This window comes from Salvelinus sp. IW2-2015, linkage group LG4p (genome assembly GCF_002910315.2).
Source record: "Salvelinus sp. IW2-2015 linkage group LG4p, ASM291031v2, whole genome shotgun sequence".
In the NCBI taxonomy this organism is placed as follows: Eukaryota; Metazoa; Chordata; class Actinopteri; order Salmoniformes; family Salmonidae; genus Salvelinus; species Salvelinus sp. IW2-2015.
In genome coordinates, this window is record NC_036841.1 from 28,037,349 (window position 1) to 28,059,434 (window position 22,086).

General features: G+C 44.2%; 1 protein-coding gene and 1 long non-coding RNA gene across 3 annotated transcripts in view; one reads left to right on the forward strand and one right to left on the reverse strand.

Annotated features, from left to right (window-relative positions):
* The window catches only part of LOC139024499 (uncharacterized), a 240,855-nt gene that overhangs the window by 15,531 nt on the left and 203,238 nt on the right, over window positions 1-22,086 (reverse strand). The gene's annotated exons all lie outside the window — the stretch shown is intronic.
* On the forward strand, window positions 431-5,319 carry LOC111960796 (thyroglobulin-like). Of its 2 annotated transcripts, none has more exons than XM_070436912.1 (8): window positions 431-633; window positions 1,595-1,740; window positions 2,780-2,926; window positions 3,135-3,291; window positions 3,562-3,705; window positions 3,932-4,096; window positions 4,823-4,950; window positions 5,212-5,319. In XM_070436912.1, the coding sequence occupies exons 5-8, from the start codon at window positions 3,579-3,581 to the stop codon at window positions 5,275-5,277; spliced, it is 486 nt and encodes a 161-aa protein (XP_070293013.1). In that variant the 5' UTR covers window positions 431-633; window positions 1,595-1,740; window positions 2,780-2,926; window positions 3,135-3,291; window positions 3,562-3,578; the 3' UTR covers window positions 5,278-5,319. The 2 variants fall into 2 exon arrangements, with proteins under 2 accessions (XP_070293013.1, XP_023838772.2); XM_023983004.2 differs by having other exon boundaries at window positions 4,823-4,945.

Sequence of the window (22,086 nt, forward strand, 5' to 3'; positions counted from 1 at the left end):
CTAGCTGGTGTCAGTTGTTGAAAGACAGAGGTCAGTCTGTGGTGGGTTATGAGCCAGAGTGCCAGGTGGATGGAAGGCTGTTCTCCCCGCTGCAGTGTGACCAGACACACTGCTGGTGTGTGTCTCAGACAGATGGACAGGAGCTGCCTGGAACCAGGACCCCACGCGGCACCGGGAAGACCCCAGCCTGTGACAGTAAGTCTGGTATATATGTCCTGGATGTTTAAAGATGGCCACAGGTGTTTACATTAACACACACGGACGTGCGCGTTTAGTTGGCCAATAACAATATCCCATCTGTTACCAAAAGCTTATTATATCTGTACAAATAGAAAGACAAACGCTTCATATTAAAATTCACTATTTATTTACACATTTCAGTAAAACTTTGTCTTCCATCTATTTACCTGTTTCTCTCTGTCTCCAGGTCCCAGTGTCCCTCTCCGTTCTCTGACATCACCGTTACCCACGGTGACGTGGTCTGTCGCTCTGACGTGATTGGTGGCCAGCAGAACTGTGCCCTCATCTGTCACCTGGGTTACGAAAGCACACTTCCTGTAAACATGCAGTTACTGTGTGACGTGGAGACCAGAACCTGGGTGACAGAGGCCCCACTTCCTCAAGCCTGTCAGAGTAACTAACCACACACCACATCAAACAAACACCCCATATTCTGTCTGTCTGTCTGGCTCTCTACCTCTCTCTGGCTCTGTACAGTAGAGATTTTTTTATTATCGCTAAAATGCATTATTCTCTCTCTATCTGTGTCTCCGCTCTCTCTCTCTGTCTCTATCTGTCTCTCTCTCTCTCTCTCTCTATCTGTCTCTCTCTCACTCTGTCTCTCTCTCTCTGTATCTCTAACTGTATCTGTCTCTCTATCTGTCTCTCTCCCTCTCTCTCCGAGAGTATCTCTGTCTCTCTCTCAATTTCTGAATATTCAAACCGTATTGGGACTTTTGGTTTGCCTCAATGACCTAAAAAAATATCTCAAGCTTTCTGTTAAAAGATGTACTTCTGCCAAGCTTGACATGATCTGATTTAGCAGATGTACATTTACCACAGTGTGTAGTCTAACACAGAATGACCAGACCTCCACAGTGTGTAGTATAACACAGAATGACCAGACCTCCACAGTGTGTAGTCTAAACACAGAATGACCAGACCTCCACAGTGTGTAGTATAACACAGAATGACCAGACCTCCACATGTGTGTAAACAGTACAGACACAGTGTGTAGTATACACAGAATGACCAGACCTCCACAGTGTATAGTATAACACAGAATGACCAGACTTCCTGTCTGTCTGAAAAACAGGGTAATATGACAAATGCTCACAGGAGTTGACATTCAGTCATAACACTCATAGACTATCTAGCAGTGAAAGTGTCCTGATGTTAGGGAAGTTGTTTTCTCCTCAGCGTTCAGTTGTTGCTCATGTCTGACTGTTTACGTCTCTCTTGGACCGTTGATGCGTCACACTGTAATCAGTGCTGTGTACAGTTTGATGGAATCACTGTGTGTTTGGCAGGGCTTTGGAGTCTAGACTTCATGATGTCATGTCTCTGTCTCTGGGTCTGTCTCTGTGTGTTCCAGGACTTCAGGTGCTGCAAACCGTCCAGACCTCTGTGGTGCTCCAGCTGCCCTGCCTCCAGGCCAGGGATCCTGCAGCTCCTCCCTTCACTCCAGCCTGCAGCCTCTCTACTCTACGACATGAGGGCAAGGGTCTCTGCAGCCTGCAGGTGTGTGTGTGTGTGTGTGTGTGTGTGTGTGTGTGTGTGTGTGTGTGTGTGTGTGTGTGTGTGTGTGTGTGTGTGTGTGTGTGTGTGTGTGTGTGTGTGTGTGTGTGTGTGTGTGTGTGTGTGTGTGTGTGTGTGTGTGTGTGTGTGTGTCCGAATGTCTGCCATCTACTGTTGCAATAACAGCTAGTGAAAACCATGTGTAACTTGCTTTGAATGGAAAGGTGCCTGCAGGAGACACTCCAGAACCCTGAACTAATGCAAAACATCCTTCTTAGAAAACACTCAACTCATTAACTACAGATGTATTCATAAACGCAGCCCTATAAGCTCTCTAGAAAATGTACAGGCATGATTTAATGAATGTTGACTTTATTGATTTGCATATGATGTTTTGTACTACAGCTAGTTGTCTATAGTTGACTGAGGAAGTCTCCCGAGACAGAACTGGACCACAAAGCAGCTTGATGCACAAGTACACCCACTGGACAGAACGCTGGTTGGCTAGCTACAGATGTAGGATCTTCATTTGAGCCAGTTTGCTAGAGCAGGAAAATAGTCCTCCAGCAACAGGAAATATTAATTATTATGTGGATTATAATTATTGAGCAATTTTGTAAGGGTTATATCTTTTTCATAAAGGAAAATCAAGTCTGAAAGTGGTTACAAACTTCAGAAGCCTTTTTAAACCTCAAATACTCTACAAAGTTTAAAATGTCCTGCATTGCAGGAAAGTTCTCCTGTGGCAGGGAGACAAATTAAGAATTGTACATCTGTACAGGTTGGACTAACTACTGTGACTGTACAGCTCTGTGTCAGTGTGAGACGAGTCTGTACAGGTTGACTAACTACTGTTCGAACCTTCAAGCTCTGTGTCAGTGTGAGACGAGTCTGTACAGGTTGACTAACTACTGTGACTCTCAGCTCTGTGTCCGTGTGTGATGAGTCTGTACAAGGTTGACTAACTACTGTGACTTACAGCTCTGTGTCAGTGTGGAGCAGTCTGTACAGGTTGACTAACTACTGTGTTCTCCTGTTCTAGCTGATGTTCAGCTCTGTGTCAGTGTGTGATGAGTCGTCCGTCTCTGTAGAGTGTGTGAGTGAGGAAAGTGCCAGTGTTCAGGTCAGCTGGAGGCGCTCTTCTCTCAGACCTTGCCTGTCTCTGTTCTGCCGGACCTGCATGACGTCGGTAAGGAGCACAGACAATATTTCTCAATGAAAGCCACAAATACTGTCTCACACCCGTTAAATATGTTTCAAGACTAGTTTATCTTTTAAACTTTGACTTTGTGTGTATATTGTATTGGAGGTGTGCAACGCGCCTTTTCATGTTTCATTGAATGGTACAACAGAAGTATTTGTGGATTGTAAGTCATTAGTGAATCATCTGTTTCCAGACGTGGCTCTCAGTGAGGAGAGGCTGTTGGATGGCTGCTAGGCCTGATGGGTAGTGACCCCTACCGCTCCCTCTTGACCTCTGAACCCAGAGTCCTTCTACCTCAGCACCCAACTTTGGCTGTTCCCATGGCTACCAGCGTGTTGGAACAGGATGTGGTACGTCCTTATTACCTGTCCCCTAAAACACAACCTGGCCTGAACTACTGTATATCAGTTCATATGAAATAAAACCCTCTCTCACCCCTCGCTTTCTTTTCGCTCTCTCTTCTCCCTCCATCTTTCTTTTCTCTCTCTCTCTTTCTTTTCTCTCTTCTCCCCCTCTCTCTCCCCTCTTCTCTCTCTCTCTCTCCATCTTTCTTTTCACTCTCTCCATCTCTCTCACCCCCTCTCTCACCCCCTCTCTCTGCCCCACTCTCTCTCCTATAGTGGTGTGTCCTGCGGGTATGTTTTCCAGTGGAGGTGCGTGTTCGCCTTGTCCTCAGGGCTCCTACCAAGACCAGGAGGGGTCAGACTTCTGTACCATGTGTCCTAAAGGCACGTCCACTGCCGGAGCTTCCACTGCCACACACTGTGAGTGAGGAGATGGGAGACATGGAGCTCTTTGGGCTCCTTCTTACCACTGGCTTTCTGTTGCTCAGCTCACCCAGTGTGAGAGAGCATTGGGGGAGTATATTTGACTTTATTATTATGTAGATCTATGATATTTACTGAGGTCTAGGACCATCGTCCTATCCCCTAAACATAGGCAGRTTAACTGCTCAACTCACCATGTATATGTGTGTTTTGTGATGTCCAGGTRTGACAGAGTGCCAGCGCAGTGGCCTGAGGTGTTCAGAGGGAGGGGWCTTCCTGTCGGCCCAGCAGGACATCCAGACCAGGAGGTGGCGCTGTGTGACGTCCAGCGGAGAGCAGCTGGAGTGGACATCCACTGGCCAGCCTCTGTCTGAGGGAGAATGTTCAGGTACTGTCTGGGACACCGTTTTAAGAACAAAAAGTATCTTGTATTGCTGCCCCAGGAAGTGAATGTATTGTCTCTGTGGACTGGAGACAAACAAACAGTTTGAGCGTGAAGTTCTTAGTCAGGTGACTCAGGTCTATTGAAGTATTTTTTYTGGACCAGTGTTTTAACACATGGCTGTAACATCAACAGATACCTGAGTCACACTGTATGTGTCCCAAATGGAGCCATACTTCCTATTTTGGCCAGGGAKCATTGGGCTTTGGTCAAAAGTAGTGTACTTCATAGGGTGTCAGTTGGACCACTTCCTGTGACTCAGGTTCTGTCTGAGGATCACTAGAGAGAGACTAAACCTAGGAATCATGCTCCACAATGTTATTAGGATTTGAAGCACTGACGACTGAGGTTAAGAGTTTTGTGTGTGACCTCTACTTGTGCTGCTATGCTCTTAGTCAACAGTTCAAAGCTGCAACCTTTCTTGTACTTAATTATTTTTTTTTTTTAACTAAAAGGAACTCATATTACGTCAAGTGGTATATTTCTACATATTATATTTACAGTACAGGAATGACTGAGGTGCTAGAGCAATGTCAATTTGTCGTGTAAGCAAGAGAAAAACACATTCAAAAACAATAAAAGGAATTTCTGAAGTTTGGCTATTTTTTTGTGAGTCAAGACACCTTCATTGTTTTGTTGTGTATCCTAATATTTCCCTTCCTCCTTCTGCAGTTCTGGAGAGGTTTGAGACAGTTCCCAGATCAGCGTTTTCTCTAGCAGCAGAAGACTATGTTGTCCTCAGCTCAGAGACGTCAGACACGGCCATGGAGAAACAACTCAGCTCAGGACGTGTGTGTCAGGTGGGTCACTGTGGAAAGTTACATTTTTTTTAAATAAGTTGTCGTCTTTTTTTTTTTTTCTTTTTTTTTCACAATAAAAGGATGTGTCACAATGGCAACCGATTCCCTGTAATGTGCTAACTTTTTACTACAGGCCTATGAACCCTGGTCAAAAGTCATACACTATATAGGGAATAGGGTGCAATTTCTGACGCACTACAAGTGTTTATATACCAAAACCCACTAGTGTAAAACATTGGTTATGTTTGTGTCAATCCCCAGCTTGTGCCCAGGTCCAGACTTGTCTTTACGTTGTCCTTTACACAGAAGAAGGCAAAGTCACTGTGAACTCTACAGCACTGACGCTGTAACATCCAATGCGAAACCTCTGAACAAGTTGGGACGTCCACAATCTGTACCAGNCAACTATTAGAAAATGACCAGAAGCCACTGGATTCTCCAATTACATTGGATGAACTACAGAACAAAATATAAACCTCCAACCCAAAAAGGCCTGTGGTGTTGATGTATCCTCAATGAAATGATAAAATATACAGACCACAAATTCAAGTTGGCTATACTCAAACTCTTCAATATTTTTCTTAGCTCTGGCATCTTCCCCAATATTTGGAACCAAGGTCTGATCACCCAAATCCACAAAAGTGGAGACAAATTTGACCCCAATAAGTACAGCAGAGCCTGCGTCAACAGTAACCTCAGGAAAATCCACTGCAGTGTCATCAACAACAGCATCCAACATTTCCTCAGTGAAAACCATATCCTGAGCAAATGTCAAATTGGCTTCTTACCAAATGACTGTACGACAGACCACGTATTCACCCTGCACACCCTTATTGGGGGGAAAACAAAGGCAAAGTCTTCTCATTCTTTGTTGATTTCAAAAAAGCTTTGACTCAATTTGTGACCCCATTCAAGAAACTGCGTATGTTTTTCAAAATATATATATCATTTTTTGGGAGGGGGTCAGAAATGCAAATCGGAAATCGGTATTTTTGGGCACCGATTTGCCGATTTAAAAAAAACACCTTTATTTAATCTTTATTTAACTAGGCAAGTCAGTTAAGAACACATTCTTATTTCAATGGCGGCCTAGGAACGAGGCAGAACAACAGATTTTTAACCTTGTCAGCTCGGGGGATCCAATCTTGCAACCTTACAGTTAACTAGTCCAATGCTCTAACACTGATTACGTTGCACTCCACATGGAGGCTGCCTGTTACGCGAATGCAGTAAGCTAAGGTAAATTGCTAGCTAGCATTAAACTTATCTTATAAAAAACAATCAATCAATGACTGTCATTGCTCAATGTGTACTTAACCATAAACATCAATGCCTTTCTTAAATCAATACACAAGTATATATTTTTAAACCTGCATATTTAGCTAAAAGAAATCCAGGTTAGCAGGCAATATTAACCAGGTGAAATTGTGTCATTTCTCTTGCGTTCATTGCACGCAGAGTCAGGGTATATGCAACAGTTTGGGCCGCCTGGCTCTTTGCGAACTAATTTGCCAGAACTTTACGTAATTATGACATAACATTGAAGGTTGTGCAATGTAACAGGAATATTTAGACTCATGGATGCCACCCGTTAGATAAAATTCGGAACGTAATAAACGTTTTGTTTTCGAGGGGATAGTTCCGGATTAGTCAAAGGTATATGGTTTAGAGAGAAATAGTCGACGCGTTATAATTCTGTAATAACTTGCGGCTGAACTTGAAAGGGGTTCCTTCGTTATTTTATCGTTCATGTCTTCCATAGAGAATGTCTTGATCTACTTCAAATAAGGTCTGTGTTTCGCGGGAGGAGCAGACTGACAGGGACCATGCAGACAAGCTCTGCTTTCTGCACTACAACCTAAAACTTCTTAACTGGGAATATTGAAGACCCATGAAAGCTCGTGGTTCGTTTTAACATATGTTCTCATGTTATTTGAGACTAAATTGATTTTATTTATGTTATATTAAGTTAAAATAAAAGTGTTCATTGTTCATTCAGTATTGTTGCAATTGTCATTATTACAAAAATGTGTGTGTGTGTATGATATATATATATATATATATATATATATATAATATAAATACATTAAAAAAAAGAATATAAAATCGTCCGTATTGAATCGGTATCGGCGTTGAAAAATCATAATCGGTCGACCTCTAATACAAATAAATTGGTTAATTAACAAGCCTAGTTGGTTTAGCCACGGAAAAGACACAAATCTACTTTTTACAAACTCCCGTATATATGTCAGGCTAAACACCCAGTGTCCAATCCCAACAGCAGAATTTGTGACCTGGTGGCACAAGTAAACATATATGTAAATATAACCTATATTTATCTGTCTATATGTAACTGGTGTGAAATGGCTAGCTAGTTAGCGGGGTGCGAGCAAACTGCGTTTCAAATCRGTAACGTCACTCGCTCTGAGACCTTGAAGTGGTTGTTCCCCTTGCTCTGAGACCTTGAAGTGGTTGTTCCCCTTGCTCTGCAAGGGCCGCGGCTTTTGTGGAGCGATGGGTAAATAATGCTTCGCGGGAGGCAGTTGTTGATGTGTGCAGAGGGTCCCTGGTTCGAGCCCAGGTAGGGACGAGGAGAGGGACGGAAGCAAAAAAACTGTTACATATACACAGCCTCAGTCTCAAATAGAACCCTATTCCCTATGGATCAGAGCACTATATAGGGAATAGAGATTTGGATAAACAGATAACTCATATAGCTATACAGACGTAACCAAGTCTTCTCCATCCTGAGGGATGGAAAGCAAAAATGACCAACTGTTAACGGTAATGACTAACTCTGTTATTGTTAGAGGGTGGTGATGATGATGGTAGTGATGTGCAGAAGGTTAGTCCCCAACCCATCAGTCGTAGACAATGTCAGAACCTTGTCTGTCCTGTTACAAATGTGGTCCATCCTCATTCTACCACACCAAGTCATTCTGAGACCATTCATATTTCTCTCTCTCATATATACATGTAACGGATGTGAAATGGCTAGCTAGTTAGCGGGTACGCGCTAGTAGCGTTTCAATCAGTTACGTCACTTGCTCTGAAACCTAGAAGTAGTGTTGCTCCTTGCTCTGCAAGGGCCGCGGCTTTTGTGGAGCGATGGGTAACGATGCTTCGAGGGTGACTGTTGTTGATGTGTGCAGAAGGTCCCTGGTTTGCGCCCGTGTCGGGGCGAGGGGACGGTCTAAAGTTATACTGTTACATACACACCCACCAGAGTCCTACAGTTTGTTTCCAAACACATTGTCAAATCAATACACATGTATACACATGTATACACATCTTATTCTACAGGTGTGTGCATGTTTTATGTCCTGCATSCATTTGGTTTAATCAATAGCTTACAATAGACTGCTGTCAGGTTTTATTAGAATACCTGTAGCAAGGCAGGCATGTCTGTCTACTGCTGTCTGTCAGTGTCACCGTGAACTCCGCCATTCAGTAATGAAGACACACAGACATTACACTTTTTTACCTCTCAAAATAGCCACGGGAGAGTGACTAGAGTCGACAACATTGTGAAGTGATTTGTTGCCCAATGTAGACTATTGATCTATAGGCTATCTAGGTATCTATGCCATTCATGTGGTGGTGGCAGGGCAATGGGCACACGCATGCATCCATTCATTATGAATAGAAAACAAGTGGACAGGGCTCATGCWGTAATGTCAGCTTTAAAATCACTGCTATATGAGTAACACCCGGCAGCCTACCTGCGCGTTTAGCCTATCCGTACACAAGATACGACCAGAGAAAGGTCTAATGCCTTATTATTGACGCGGTCACGGGGAATCAAACTGGTCTCTAGGACCCGGGGGGGGGGGCACCTCGGCGTCAAACATAAAGCTCATTTATCCTCACATGAGAAGAAAAACTAACAACAAAAACACACTATATTAAAAATAAAAATAAACTTACCTGTCATTACTCTCAGGTGATTATTGTGGTTGTCGTCCAGTGTGTGCGGTGAATCGGACCCGCTGTGTAGAACATGCCATCGCTAGACTGTGTCTGTTCCGCTGCAAGCGCCGTGTGTTTCCGCTACCATGTTGTTTTCACGCCGCGAGGGGAGAGGGGCGCGCGGCCCTTAGACAACGGAGACTGCGCGCGAGTGGATGACGAGGGTGACACTAAATTCTTGCTTGAGCCAATCGGAGTCGGGAGTCCGGGACACCTCTACATCTGTATATTTGTGCAAACTGTGCATTATCAGTAAATACACCTAGACTACACCTATACAAATCAATCACTGACAAACAACCTTTTTGAATAGGAAAATATTTTAATTTCTTTATTTTAAATGTTGTCCAACCAATTCTTCAGACAGTCAAACAACTAATAAACAAATCACTCACAGTGTTGGATAATCTGTTAGTTTAAAATATTGTAAAATTGGGCCTCCYGAGTGGCGCAGCGGTCTAAAGTGCTACTACAGACCCGGGTTCGATCCCAGGCGGTGTCACAACCGGCCGTGACCCGGAGTCCCATAGGGCGGGGAACAATTGGCCCAGCATCGTCCGGGTTAGGGGAGGGTTTGACCGGGGGGGGAGGTTTTACTTGGCTCATCGCGCTCTAGCGATTCCTTGTGGCGGGCCAGGCGCCTGCAGGCTGACTTCGGTAGTCAGTTGGATGGTGTTTCCTCTGACACATTGGTGCAGCTGCCTTCCGGGTTCAGCGGGTGGGTGTTAAGAAGCACAGTTTGGCGGGTCATGTTTCGAGAGACACACGACTCGACCTTTGCTCTCCCGAGCCCGTTGGGGAGTTGCAACGATGAGACAAGATTGAAATTAGGAAGAAAAAGGAGAAAAACACAAAAAATGTAAAATATTTTTGCCATCTGTGGATAGAAAATCTCAATTTCTAGAAATATAAACAGAGAAAATATCTGGTGAGGTATCAGGTGAGGGGGAGACTTAAAGAGAAGTGACCAAGGCAAAGGGAGTTATAACTTCAGAAGGTATTAAACTATTTCCAGTTGGTTTCTAATGTTTGAAGATACAATACTAAACGTTGTCTTCACCAGTAATACCCTCGGGCTAGAGGGGATCATGAGAAGCAGACAACATTGTAACATGTAGTGTAGAGTCAAGTGGGCCGGCCGGTATTACTGGACTCACTCGTGTCAACTGAACAGAAACCCGTTGCCGTGAGGAACAGAGCCCGTTGCCGTGAGGAACAGAGCCCGTTGCCGTGAGGAACAGAGCCCGTTGCCGTGAGAACAGAGCCCGTTGCCGTGAGGAACAGAGCCCGTTGCGTGAGAAAGAAGCAGTCACCCGTAACATGTAAGATAACAAACCAGGCGAGAATAATATTTATGTTGTGGTCAACAATATAAACAGATATACAAAATAGATACCATCTGGATAAGACAACGGGCCATCTGGATAAGACAACGGGCCATCTGGATAGACACGGCCATCTGGATAAGACGGGCCATCTGATAAGACAACGGGCCATCTGGATAAGACAACGGGCCATCTGGATAAAAACGCCATCTGGATAAGACAACGGGCCATCTGGATAAGACAACGGCACCCTATTCTATTCCCTAGTAGTACACTACTTCAGACCAGAGCCTACGTGACACTACTTCAGACCAGAGCCCTACGTAGTACACTACTTCAGACCAGAGCCCTACGTAGTACACTACTCAGACCAGCCTACGTATACACTACTTCAGACCAGAGCCCTAGTGTACACTACTTCAGACCAGAGCCCTATGTAGTACACTACTTCAGACCAGAGCCCTATGTAGTACACTATTCAGACCAGAGCCCTACGTAGTACACTACTTCAGACCAGAGCCCTACGTAGTACACTACTTCAGCCAGACCCTATGTAGTACACTACTTCAGACTAGAGCCCTATGTAGTACACTACTTCAGACCAGAGCCCTACGTAGTACACTCTCCCAGAGCCCGTAGTCATACTTCAGACCAGAGCCCTATGTAGTACTACTTCAGACCAGAGCCCTATGTAGTACAACTACTTCAGACCAGAGCCCTATGTAGTACACTACTTCAGACCAGAGCCCTATGTAGTACACTATTTCAGACCAAAACCTTTAGTACACATACTTCAGACCAGAGCCCTATGTATACACTACTTCAGACAGAGCCCTATGTTACACTACTTCAGACCAGAGCCTTTGTAGTACACTACTTCAGACCAGAGCCCTATTAGTACAGCTACTTCAGACCAAACCTATGTAGTACACTATTCAACCAGAACCCTACATAGGAATATGGTGCCATTTGGAACGTAGTTAACTCTTACCACCTGATTCAACCAATCAAAACTCTGGACCACCTGAGCAACACTATTATTGCAGCTGAGCTGAAACAATCTCTGTTGTGGTGAAGAATTCATTAAAACATTTAGGACCTGACAGGTGCGCAACCTCCACTGAGGAGGAGGAGGGGGGAGGAGGGCGGGGGGGGGACATGTCCCAGCACTTTCTGAAATTGCATTTTTGCCAGTTTTATCGATGTAATGTGATACAAAACGAGGCAACGATGTGCTTTAGGACCATCCGGACGCCTCCGAAGGTTGGGTAGGCTGTTTGGAGAGTTTATCCGAATGGATAAAACAAATTATATATATATAATTGTCCCCCCACTTCTAAAATGAAAGTTGCGCCCCTGGGACCTGATGTGGTCCCACCACCATGGAGAAGAAGGCTCAACAACCATCTATAATCTACGGTAGCTGAAGACATTTGTCATGGGCCCCACGGTCTGTTCACTCTGCTACCATCTAGTGGACAGAGACAGTACAGGCGCATCAAAGCTGGGAACGAGAGACTGAGAAACAGCTTCGATCACCAGGCAGGCCGTCAGACTGTTGAACAGCCATCAATAGCCGGCTACCTGTCCGGGTACTCTGCCTTGCACCTTGAAACTAATGCCCCGTGTATATATTTGAACACTGGTCACCTCATATTCTGTTTCTATACTGCTGTTTACTCACTGTGTATGTACAGTATAAACTGTATTCTCCACATAGCTCATCCTAATATACCTACTGTACATACCATTTTCCATCCACATTCTATTCTGTCTATAACACTACATATTATATTGTGGATTCTGACACATGCTCACTCTAAAATACACTATATAAACAGTATGAGGACACCCCTTCATACACTATATATACAGCAGAGTGTGGACACCCCTTCATACACTATATATACAGCAGAATGTGGACACCCCTTCATACACTATGTATACAGCAGTATGTGGACACCCTTCATACACTATATATACAGCAGTATGTGGACACCCCTTCATACACTATGTATACAGCAGTATGTGGACACCCCTTCATACACTATATATACAGCAGTATGTGGACACCCCTTCATACACTATATATACAGCAGTATGTGGACACCCCTTCATACACTATATATACAGCAGGATATGAGGACACCCCTTCATACCTATATATACGCAGTATGTGGACACCCTTCATACCCTATATATACAGCAGTATGAGGACACCCCTTCATACCCTTATATATACAGCAGTATGAGGACAACCCTTCATCCACTATATATACAGCAGTATGAGGACCCCTTCATATACTATATATAGCAGTATGTGGACACCCCTTCATACACTATATAACAGCAGTATGTGGACACCCCTTCTACACTATATATACAGCAGTATGTGACCCCTTTATACACTATATATACAGCAGTATGTGGACACCCCTTCATACACTATATATACAGCAGTATGTGGACACCCTTCATACACTATATATACGCAGTAGTGGACTCCCCTTCTACACATATATACAGCAGTATGAGGACACCCTTCATACACTATATATACAGCAGTATGTGGACCCCCTCATACACAATATATATATATATAACAGCAGTATGTGACTCCCCTTCATACACTATATATACAGCAGAATGAGGACACCCCTTCAAATTAGTGGATTCAGCTTTTCAGCCACACCCATTGCTGACAGGTGTATAAAAATTGAGACACAGCCATGCAATCTCCACAGACAAACATTGGCAGTAGAATGGGCCTTACTGAAGAGCTCCATGGACTTTCAACGTGACACCTCATAGGATGCCACCTTTCCAACAAGTCAGTTCGTAAAATGTCTACCTTGCTAGAGCTGCCCCGGTTAACTGTAAGGGCTGTTATTGTGAAGTGGAAACTCTAGGAGCGACATCAGTCGTGTTACGCCACACAACCTCACAGAACGGGACCACCGAGTGCTGAGTTGCGTAGCGTGTAAAAAATCGTCTGTTCAGAACTACCTCTGGAAGCAACGTCAGCACCAGAACTGTTCGTCGGGAACTTCATGAAATGGGTTTCCATGGTCGAGCAGCCGCACACAAGACTAAGATCACCATGCGCAATGCCAGGCGTTGGTTGGAGTGGTGTAAAGCTCGCCTTCATTGGACTCTGGAGCAGTGGAAACGCGTTCTCTGGAGTGATGAATCACGCTTCACATCTGGCAGTTCGATGTACGAATCGGGTTTGGCGGATACCAGGAGAACACTACCTGCCCTAATGCATAGTGCCAAGTGTAAAGTTTGGTTGAGGAGGAATAATGGTCTGGGGCTGTTTTTCATGGTTCGGGCACCTTAGTTCCAGTGAAGGGACATCTTAACGATACAACGACATTCTAGACGATTCTGTGCTTCCAACTTTGTGGCAACAGTTTGGGGAAGGCCCTTTCCTGTCAGCATGACAATGCCCCCATGTACAAAGGAGGTCATACAGAAATGGTTGTCGAGATCGGTGTGGAGAAACTTGACTGGCCTGCACAGAGCCCTGACCTCAACTCCATCGAACACATTTGGGATGAATTGGAACGCGACTGCCCGCCAGGCCTAATCGCCCAACTCAGTGCCCGACCTCACTAATGCTCTTGTGACTGAATGGAAGCAAGTCCCACCAGCAATGTTCCAACATCTATGGAAAGCCTTCCCAGAAGAGTGGAGGCTGTGTATAGCAGCAAAGAGGGGGGCCACTCCATATTAATGCCCATGATTTTGGAATGAGATGTTTGACGAGCAGGTGTCACATAATTTTGGTCATGTAGTGTATCTTCTCTGGTTTGTTAATTGCATCGTTCTGTCATTTTTTGATTCAATGTTTTATTATTTGTTAGTTCGTGTTGTATTTGCGAGACATTCTAGTGCATTGATGGAGCTAGCAACATAAGCATTTTGCTGCACCTGCATAAGACACCTGCAAATCGCGTGTGTGACCTGTTTACACGTGTATATGTGTTATATATATATAAATATATATTACTACCAGTCACTTTTTTATGTATAACCGACCTCAATCACTCACAACCCCCGCCCATTGAATAACATCCTGACACTGACCTGTATACACGTACGTTCTCACATCGTAGTTCTTGTGGTTTTGATTCAGTAATTTGTATTCTGTATTAGTGTGACTGCATTGTTGGGAAAGACSTCTCAAGGTTAGACTTCCACGGTACGGTTTAACAGTTGTTGTATCCTGTGCACGTTTGATGAGGAGCATTTTGTCTGTGTTTTTCCCCAGACACAAGTCTGGACAGGGACTTGCCCACCTTCTCAAGGGGCCTAGCCYGCACCGTATTCCCTGGTCAAAAGTAGGGCACTAGCTACAGAATAAGGGTGGAATTTGGCATGCTTCCCAAGTGAGACCCTAGCTACTATCCGCTGTAAAGATGTGATACAGCACCCTCTACTGGTAGACAATGGAACTGCCTAGTGTCCCTTGTATGAGTGAGTTAAAACAAAAATAACATTACATTTAATATGCCTCCCATGAAGAACTTACAAAGAAAGACACTTAAATTTGTACAAAAATAGTTTACTAAAAACAAACTGCTAATGATAAATTCTGAAGCAAAAGATTTTCATGTTTTGAGCACCCCACTCCCCCACTCACCCCCCTCCCTCCCCCACTCACCCATCAATACAAGGATGCTCGTGTTTTCAGACCCACAGTCTGTTTCTCCTCACTGCCCTAGTGACAGACTTACTGGAGTAGAAACAAAAACATRTACTCAAAAATATACAAAACAGAATATTGGCCATCAGCACAAATACAATTATATACAAAGCAGTATTCTTCTCTCAGTGGTTCTCTGTCAGAACAGATCAGCTCAAAAAGGTAGGACAAAGTTCTTCATATGAACGGATTTCAAAATTAGACTTCCACTGGATTAAAACTGAGATATTCTGATAGGGTAGGTTTCCCCAGACACAGATTAAACCTAGTCCTGGATTAAGAAGCCATTCTAACAGAGATCCTCCATTGAACATGTTATTTATTCATGGACTGGGCTTAWTCTATGTTTTGGGAAACCGTCCCATAATATTGTTTTCCTCTGTGTTAGTCTTAATGTCTTTGGAACGGTGGAGAAACTCGTCGGGGACAGGCTGTACATTACAATGTCTGCGTCTGASTCCGTGCGCCCAGTCTCCCAAGTAGTTCTCGAGGGCAGACATCTTGGGTTATGTTCAGCAAAAACAAAAAACTCTGGGTTTATACTGGACAAGTTCAGGTAGTTCCTTTCCGGTTTCACTCTGTTCCAAAACGTTTTCTCCCTACTGAACAGGACCCTGAATGATTACCCCCAGTTTCTACGGCTGAAGCCTCCTGGCCCTGCCTCATCACCATTCAAATCTATCCCGTCGGTTCATGAAGCGGTCCCTCCCTTCAGGCCCATCTACGGACCAACCATTTCCCCCTCCTCTTCCTCCTCCTCCTCCTCCTCCTCCTCTAGGAAACCCTCTCCCCCGCTCCCCAAACCTCCCCCCATCCCTGTCACGTCCCCCAAACCCTGGCCTCTCGTCCCTGAAGTGTCTCCCACCCTCCCAGTTGCCCTCTTCCTCCCCGGGGGGTCCGGGCTGGAAGGGATGTCTGGGGGGTCCGTGAGGAAAGTCSTCCATGGRAGGGTGTCCCATGGGCATCCTGAACCCACCTGGAGGGCCCCCCCTGGGGGGGAACATGTGGTTGGGACCCCTGGAGCCCATCATCATATTAGGGGGCTATGTTTGGGGCGGAGGAGTGGAGGGGAAGCGGGGCTGGACAGGTATGCAGGGGGTGGTAGACCACCCACCGGGATCGACTTCTGATCTAGAGCGAGACAGTGGGGCGCAGCAAGTAAGGTCGGTTGGGGCCCCTTTCTGGGACGACACTCCAGAACAGCCAGCTAGGCGAGCGTCCAACCAATGGTGGTGGGCCTGGAGGACTCATCACGGCCCTGGTCCACCTGGAGCTCCCAGCTGGCTGTCTGGAGTGTCTGAGGGGCCACCACTCCCTCCAGCCTTGTCTTTAGATCCAGATTCATCTTTGGTGCTTCCTGGCCCACCCACTACTGGATGAGGGAAACCTGCAGACAAAGCAGACAACACACAGCATTATGGGTTAGAAAATGTAAAATCAAGAGGACAAACCTATTTCATACAACAAACTTGAACATGTTGAATGTTTGTGACTTATTTGGTTTGGACTCTTGTCTTCAATAAAAATATTTATTATACTCTACAAAACGACAATCGGAGGGGAAGGAGAGAACATTTGTTTGTTGATTCTCTAGTTGTTCATTTGGTTCAGTTCACACATGTTGCGCAGTGTTACTGGAGGCTGTGTGGGGTTGAAGCCAGCGGCAGGAAGAGAGGGGGTCCACCGGGGGTGAGGGAGGGGGGAGGGCCAGGGAATCCAGGGGGACCACCCATAGACCTACTGGCTGGACTGGAGGCACTGGAGAAACCAAAGATATCAAAAATATTTAAAAAAAATAACTGCTTTTTGGAAGCAACGTCAGCAAAGAACTGTTTGTCGGGAAGCTTATTGAAAAGGGTTTCCGTGGCCGGCACGCCGCACACAAGTCTAAGATCACCATGCGCAATGCCAAGGGTCGGCTGGAGTGTGTAAAGCTCACCGCCATTGGACTCTGGAGAAGTGGAAACGTATTCTCATAAGGGATGAATCACGCTTCACCATGATTTTGGAATTAAAATATCGACAAGCAGGTGTTTCTTAAATTTATTTTATTTAACCTTATTAACTAGACAAGTTAATTAAGAACATTTTATTATTTTCAATGACAGCATTTCCCGGCCAACCTGACGACGCTGGGCCAATTGTGTGCCACTGTGCCAGGTTACTAAACATTTTTAAAAAGTACATGAATCCATATACAGCCAAATAATAATTCATAATAGATCAATAATTTCTCATTAGTAGAAACGGGTCATTAATCACCCATGTACTGTTCATAATAATGCTACTCACCCCCCACGACAGAGTTGGACTACTCCACCCCCCCCACAGGTTGACTATCCACCCCCCCCCCCCCCGACAGAGGACTCCAGAGTGGACTACTCACCCCCCACAACAGAGTTGGATAATCACGCCCCCCCCCGACAGAGTTGGGACAACAGATCGTTTGGAACTACCTCTCCCCCCCCCCGACAGAGTGGACTCTCACTCCGACAGAGATCCCGTGCATTGTTTCACACGCAAACGTGACATTCATTCAAATTAACCTGCAGTGAGGCACTTTCAGAGCAGAGAAAAGAAAGGTAATTATTCTGTTCAAATGAAATCCTCTAAATTCACACATTTCTTTAGTAAAAAGAGCAGTGTGGCTGATAATACTGTCATTGACGTTAAGGCAGAGGACATGTTCTGTATGTGAAGCCCATGGCATGTCATACTCTTTTTGGCCAGACAGCATCAAATACATGGGTTACATATAGTAAGACAGAGGGGGCGCTGTTTCGCCCGCTCGGATGCTTCCTCCAGTTGAGATACTTCCAGAACTGAAGGAAAGTTGGCGGGTGCACAGTGTTCGAATGCTGTAATAATTTTTTGGATGAACGTGCGAWGGTAACCATAGWCTTTGAAGTAATTTGTTTGACAAATGAGATGAAAACATTCAAATGAAATATATTTAATATATTTTTTACAGTTAAAAGCTGCAAATGTCACTTTTAGTCCGACCCGACCAAATCCACATAGAAAAGTGAGMTATAGATCTGTCATTGTCATTGAAAGCAAGTCTAAGAAGCGGTATATCTGTTCTATGCGCACTATTTCTATGCTTCCCGTTCTTAAGATTCATTTTTTGCGTCTTTTACTTTCGGTATTGTACACAGCTTCAAAACAGCTGAAAATACATAATTTGTGGTTATGGAAAATATATTTAACAGCGGTTTAGATRGTACAATGATTCTCTACACAATGACTGCTTGTTTTGTCACAAACTGAAATTAGGCAAACTATTAGAATATGAGCARCCAGGTGCCTTCGGGAAAGTATTCAGACCACTTGACTTTATCCTCATTTTCTTAGGTTACAGCCTTATTCATCAATCTACACAAAATACCCCAATGACAAAGTGAAAACAGGTTTTTAGAAAAAGTATTCAGACCCTTTGCTATGAGACTCAAAATTGAGTTCAGGTGCATCCTGTTTCCATTGGCCATCCTTGAGATGTTCCTACAACTTGATTGGAGTCCACCTGTGGTAAATTCAATTGATTGATTATACCCYGATGAAGACRSCTTTGCTGTCGAAACGTTGGATATWACATTTTTGCATCTGAGCTCCTAGAGWGTACGGCTCWCCTTTATTTTCAAATTCAATTGATTKKACATGATTTGGAAATGCACACACCTGTCTATATAAAGGTCCCACATTAAAAGGAAGTTTTTTTTATTTATTATGCAGGTGCAAGCTGCCCACGGGAGATTAAATGCATAGTAATAACACATTGGGATATCAATAAACATCTGGTTGTTTTTGATTGGGTGAATAAAAAGGTTAAAATCTCATTGATCAATGTCAACTGCTCGGCATCTGACCGTCAAGCGCTACAGAGGGTAGTACGTACAGTGTACAGCCCAGTAAAATCCCTGGGGCCAAGCTTCCTGCCATCCAGGACCTTTATACCAGGCGGTGTCAGAGGAAGACCCAAAGAATTGTCATAGACTCCAGTCACCCAAGTCAGAGACTGTTCTCTCTGTTACTGCACGGCAAGCGGTACCGGAACGCCAAGTCTAGGTCCAAAAGGCTCCTTAACAGTTTCTACCCCCAAGCCATAAGACTGATGAACAATTAATTCAAATGGCCACCCAGACTATTTACATTGACCGCCCCACCTTTTTGTTTTTACACTGCTGTTACTCATAGTTTATCTATGCATAGTAGCCTAGTGATTAGAGCGTTTGACTTGTAACCAAAAGGTTGCAAGATCGAATCCCCGAGCTGACAAGGTAAAAATCTGTTGTTCTGCCCCTGAACAAGGCAGTTAACCCACTGTTCCCCAGTAGGCCGTCATTGAAAAAACGAATTTGTTCTTAACTGACTTGTCTAGTTAAATAAAGGTTAAAAAAAAGTCACTTTACCCCTACCTACATGTACAAATTACCTTGACTAACCTGTACATAGCCTCGGTAATTTATTGTGTTTGTTTTTATTACATTTAAAATAAAAATTCTTAACTCTATTTCTTGAACTGCATTGTTGGTTAAGGGCTTGTAAAGTAAGCATTTCACGGTAATGATTTAATGAGCCATTCGCAGTTTCACTGTCCCGGCCGTGTGTACTTAGACTTGCATGGCTGAATCTTTGAGACAAGCATATGCTACTGGCAGGATCAACCAGGTTTTATTCGGCACGTGACATATAACATTGGATTTGAATCAAAATATTACCCACATTTCCACGTTGAAATGACATGGTGTGCCCAGTGGGATGATACGGTGGGGACTAAACTGGCATCTGGAGGGCTGTTGGTGTCCCATCCTAGACACACTCACCTACCACTGTGCCCTTGGACGAGGCACTTAAGCCCAAAAATTACTCCAGGGCTGATCCTGTGCTCCTGACAAAATGTGTGTATTTGCGTGTTGTCTGGGCGGTGGATTGTGAGATAAGAGCAGAATCGCACTTTCTGTTGTAAAAATAAAAAATAAAATAAAACAAATAAAAGTTGTATTGTATTCAGTTCACACGTTATGAGTGATGTCACATATCACTACCCAGAGCTGTTACTGAAGTCAGAACAACCCACAATCCTCAGCGCTTTAGGTCTCAGTTTATTACGGGCCATAGATATCMGTGCATTTCCTGACCATACACTCTTTACAGGTGAGGATGACGTTTATAGTCATCACCTGATTAACATTGAAACACACTCCAGTATAATTCATATTTACACCAGTTGGGAGTTCAAAGAAAATCAGTGAAAAACGTATTTTATTTTATTGCCACTCTGTCACTACTGACAATAACAATCATGTTCTAGGTGTGGGTAGTGGGAATKTTTTATTATTYATATTTTTTWWTTWAWTWMYTWWTTWAWTTWAMYWRGSMWRKYMASAMMMMWTYSKWWTTTYMAWKRMSGSCYWRGRAACAGTGGGTTAACTGCCTTGTTCAGGGGCAGAACGACAGATTTTTACCTTGTCAGCTCGGGGATTCGATCCATCAACCTTTTGGTTACTAGTCCAATGCTCTCACCCGCTAGGCTACCTGCCCGCCTCTTACCCGCTAGGCTACCTGCCCGCCTCTTACCCGCTAGGCTACCTGCCCGCCTCTTACCCGCTAGGCTACCTGCGTGATTCAGAAAGGAAAATGAGCTACAGTTACCCAGTGTGTCAGTGCACTGCAGTAAGCAATGGTGTGCATTGAGAAATATTCACTATAGACACTGACGGAAGACAACCAAGACTGCTGTAACATTGCAGAAACAAGATATTTGTGGCAGTCTGGCAGGCACCAAGGGATGACCCGATGAAATCACCAGAGAGAATAAGGCTTCACACTGTTTCAGTTGTAATTCTCCCATCAAGAGGTTTTTCCCTCACTAGGGTGTGAGACAAGAGATGCAAAATGATTGACTGATCAAATGTAAAAATAAAAGTTATTTGTGGCAGTCTGGAAGGCACCAAGTGACCATCGCAGTGATCGACCAGAGAAAATTGAGCTTCACTGTTTGTTGTAATTCTTCCATCAGAGGCTTTGCACTAGGGTGTGCTGCAGCTCCATAACGATGATGCCAGACCCTTAGCTTATGTCCTTTTGTGATCACTGTAGTGCAGGGGGTGTTTAATGAACTCATCTCCTTCAGTTTTATCCAGCCCTGCAGTTAGAAGTTCTCCCTGGCGCCTGCTTGATCAATGAATGTTACTGATTGGCTGGAGTGTCCACACCTGATGGCTCTCACACTACTGAACTGAAACCGAGCCAAGTTGTACTCAGCTGGCCTGAGGATCAGAGCCAGCTGTTGGTTCCGGCAGGTACGACAGCGTGAAAAGGGAACTGGTTTCCCAGGTAGAAAAATCAGTCCTTAGTTAAAAACGGTAAGGACAAAAATGAGCAGGTGTGGAGCTCTGCTGGAAGGATGGAACAGGTCGGACCATAAGTCTTGACAGGTGGACTAGAACCCAAGGTGGACTAGACACAACTCATTAGGTGGACTAGACACAACTCATAGGAGATAACTAGACAACAACTCATAGGATACTAGCACAACTCATATAGGTGGACTAGACACAACTCATAGGTGGACTTAGACTACACCTAGGAGAACTCACTATAGGTGGACTAGACACACTCATAGGTGGACTAACAACATAGGAGAACTAGACACAACTCATAGGTGGACTAGACACAACTCATAGGAGAACTAGACACAACTCATTAGGTAGACTAGACACAACTCATTAGGTGGACTAGAACACAACTCATTAGGTGGACTAGACACAACTCATGGATTGTTGTTCTTCTCCAAAACATAATTAGAGAGTTGTATTAAAATAGTATCATACTTGATATGGTGTTTTATTAATAATGATATATGACAAATAGATTATGATTTGATCTAAAGCTCCTTACGTAACGCAGGCAATGTTTTCATACAGGTGTTCCTCAGTGGGATTGAACCCACAACCCTAATGATCAACATACTGTGGGAACCAGACAGTACCAGCTATAATACGTACAGTTGAAGTCGGAAGTTTACATATTTTATTTTTAATAAAACTATAGTTTTGGCAAGTCGGTGAGGACATCTACTTTGTGCGTGACCCAAGTAATTTTTCCAACAAGATTATTTCACTTAAAATCACA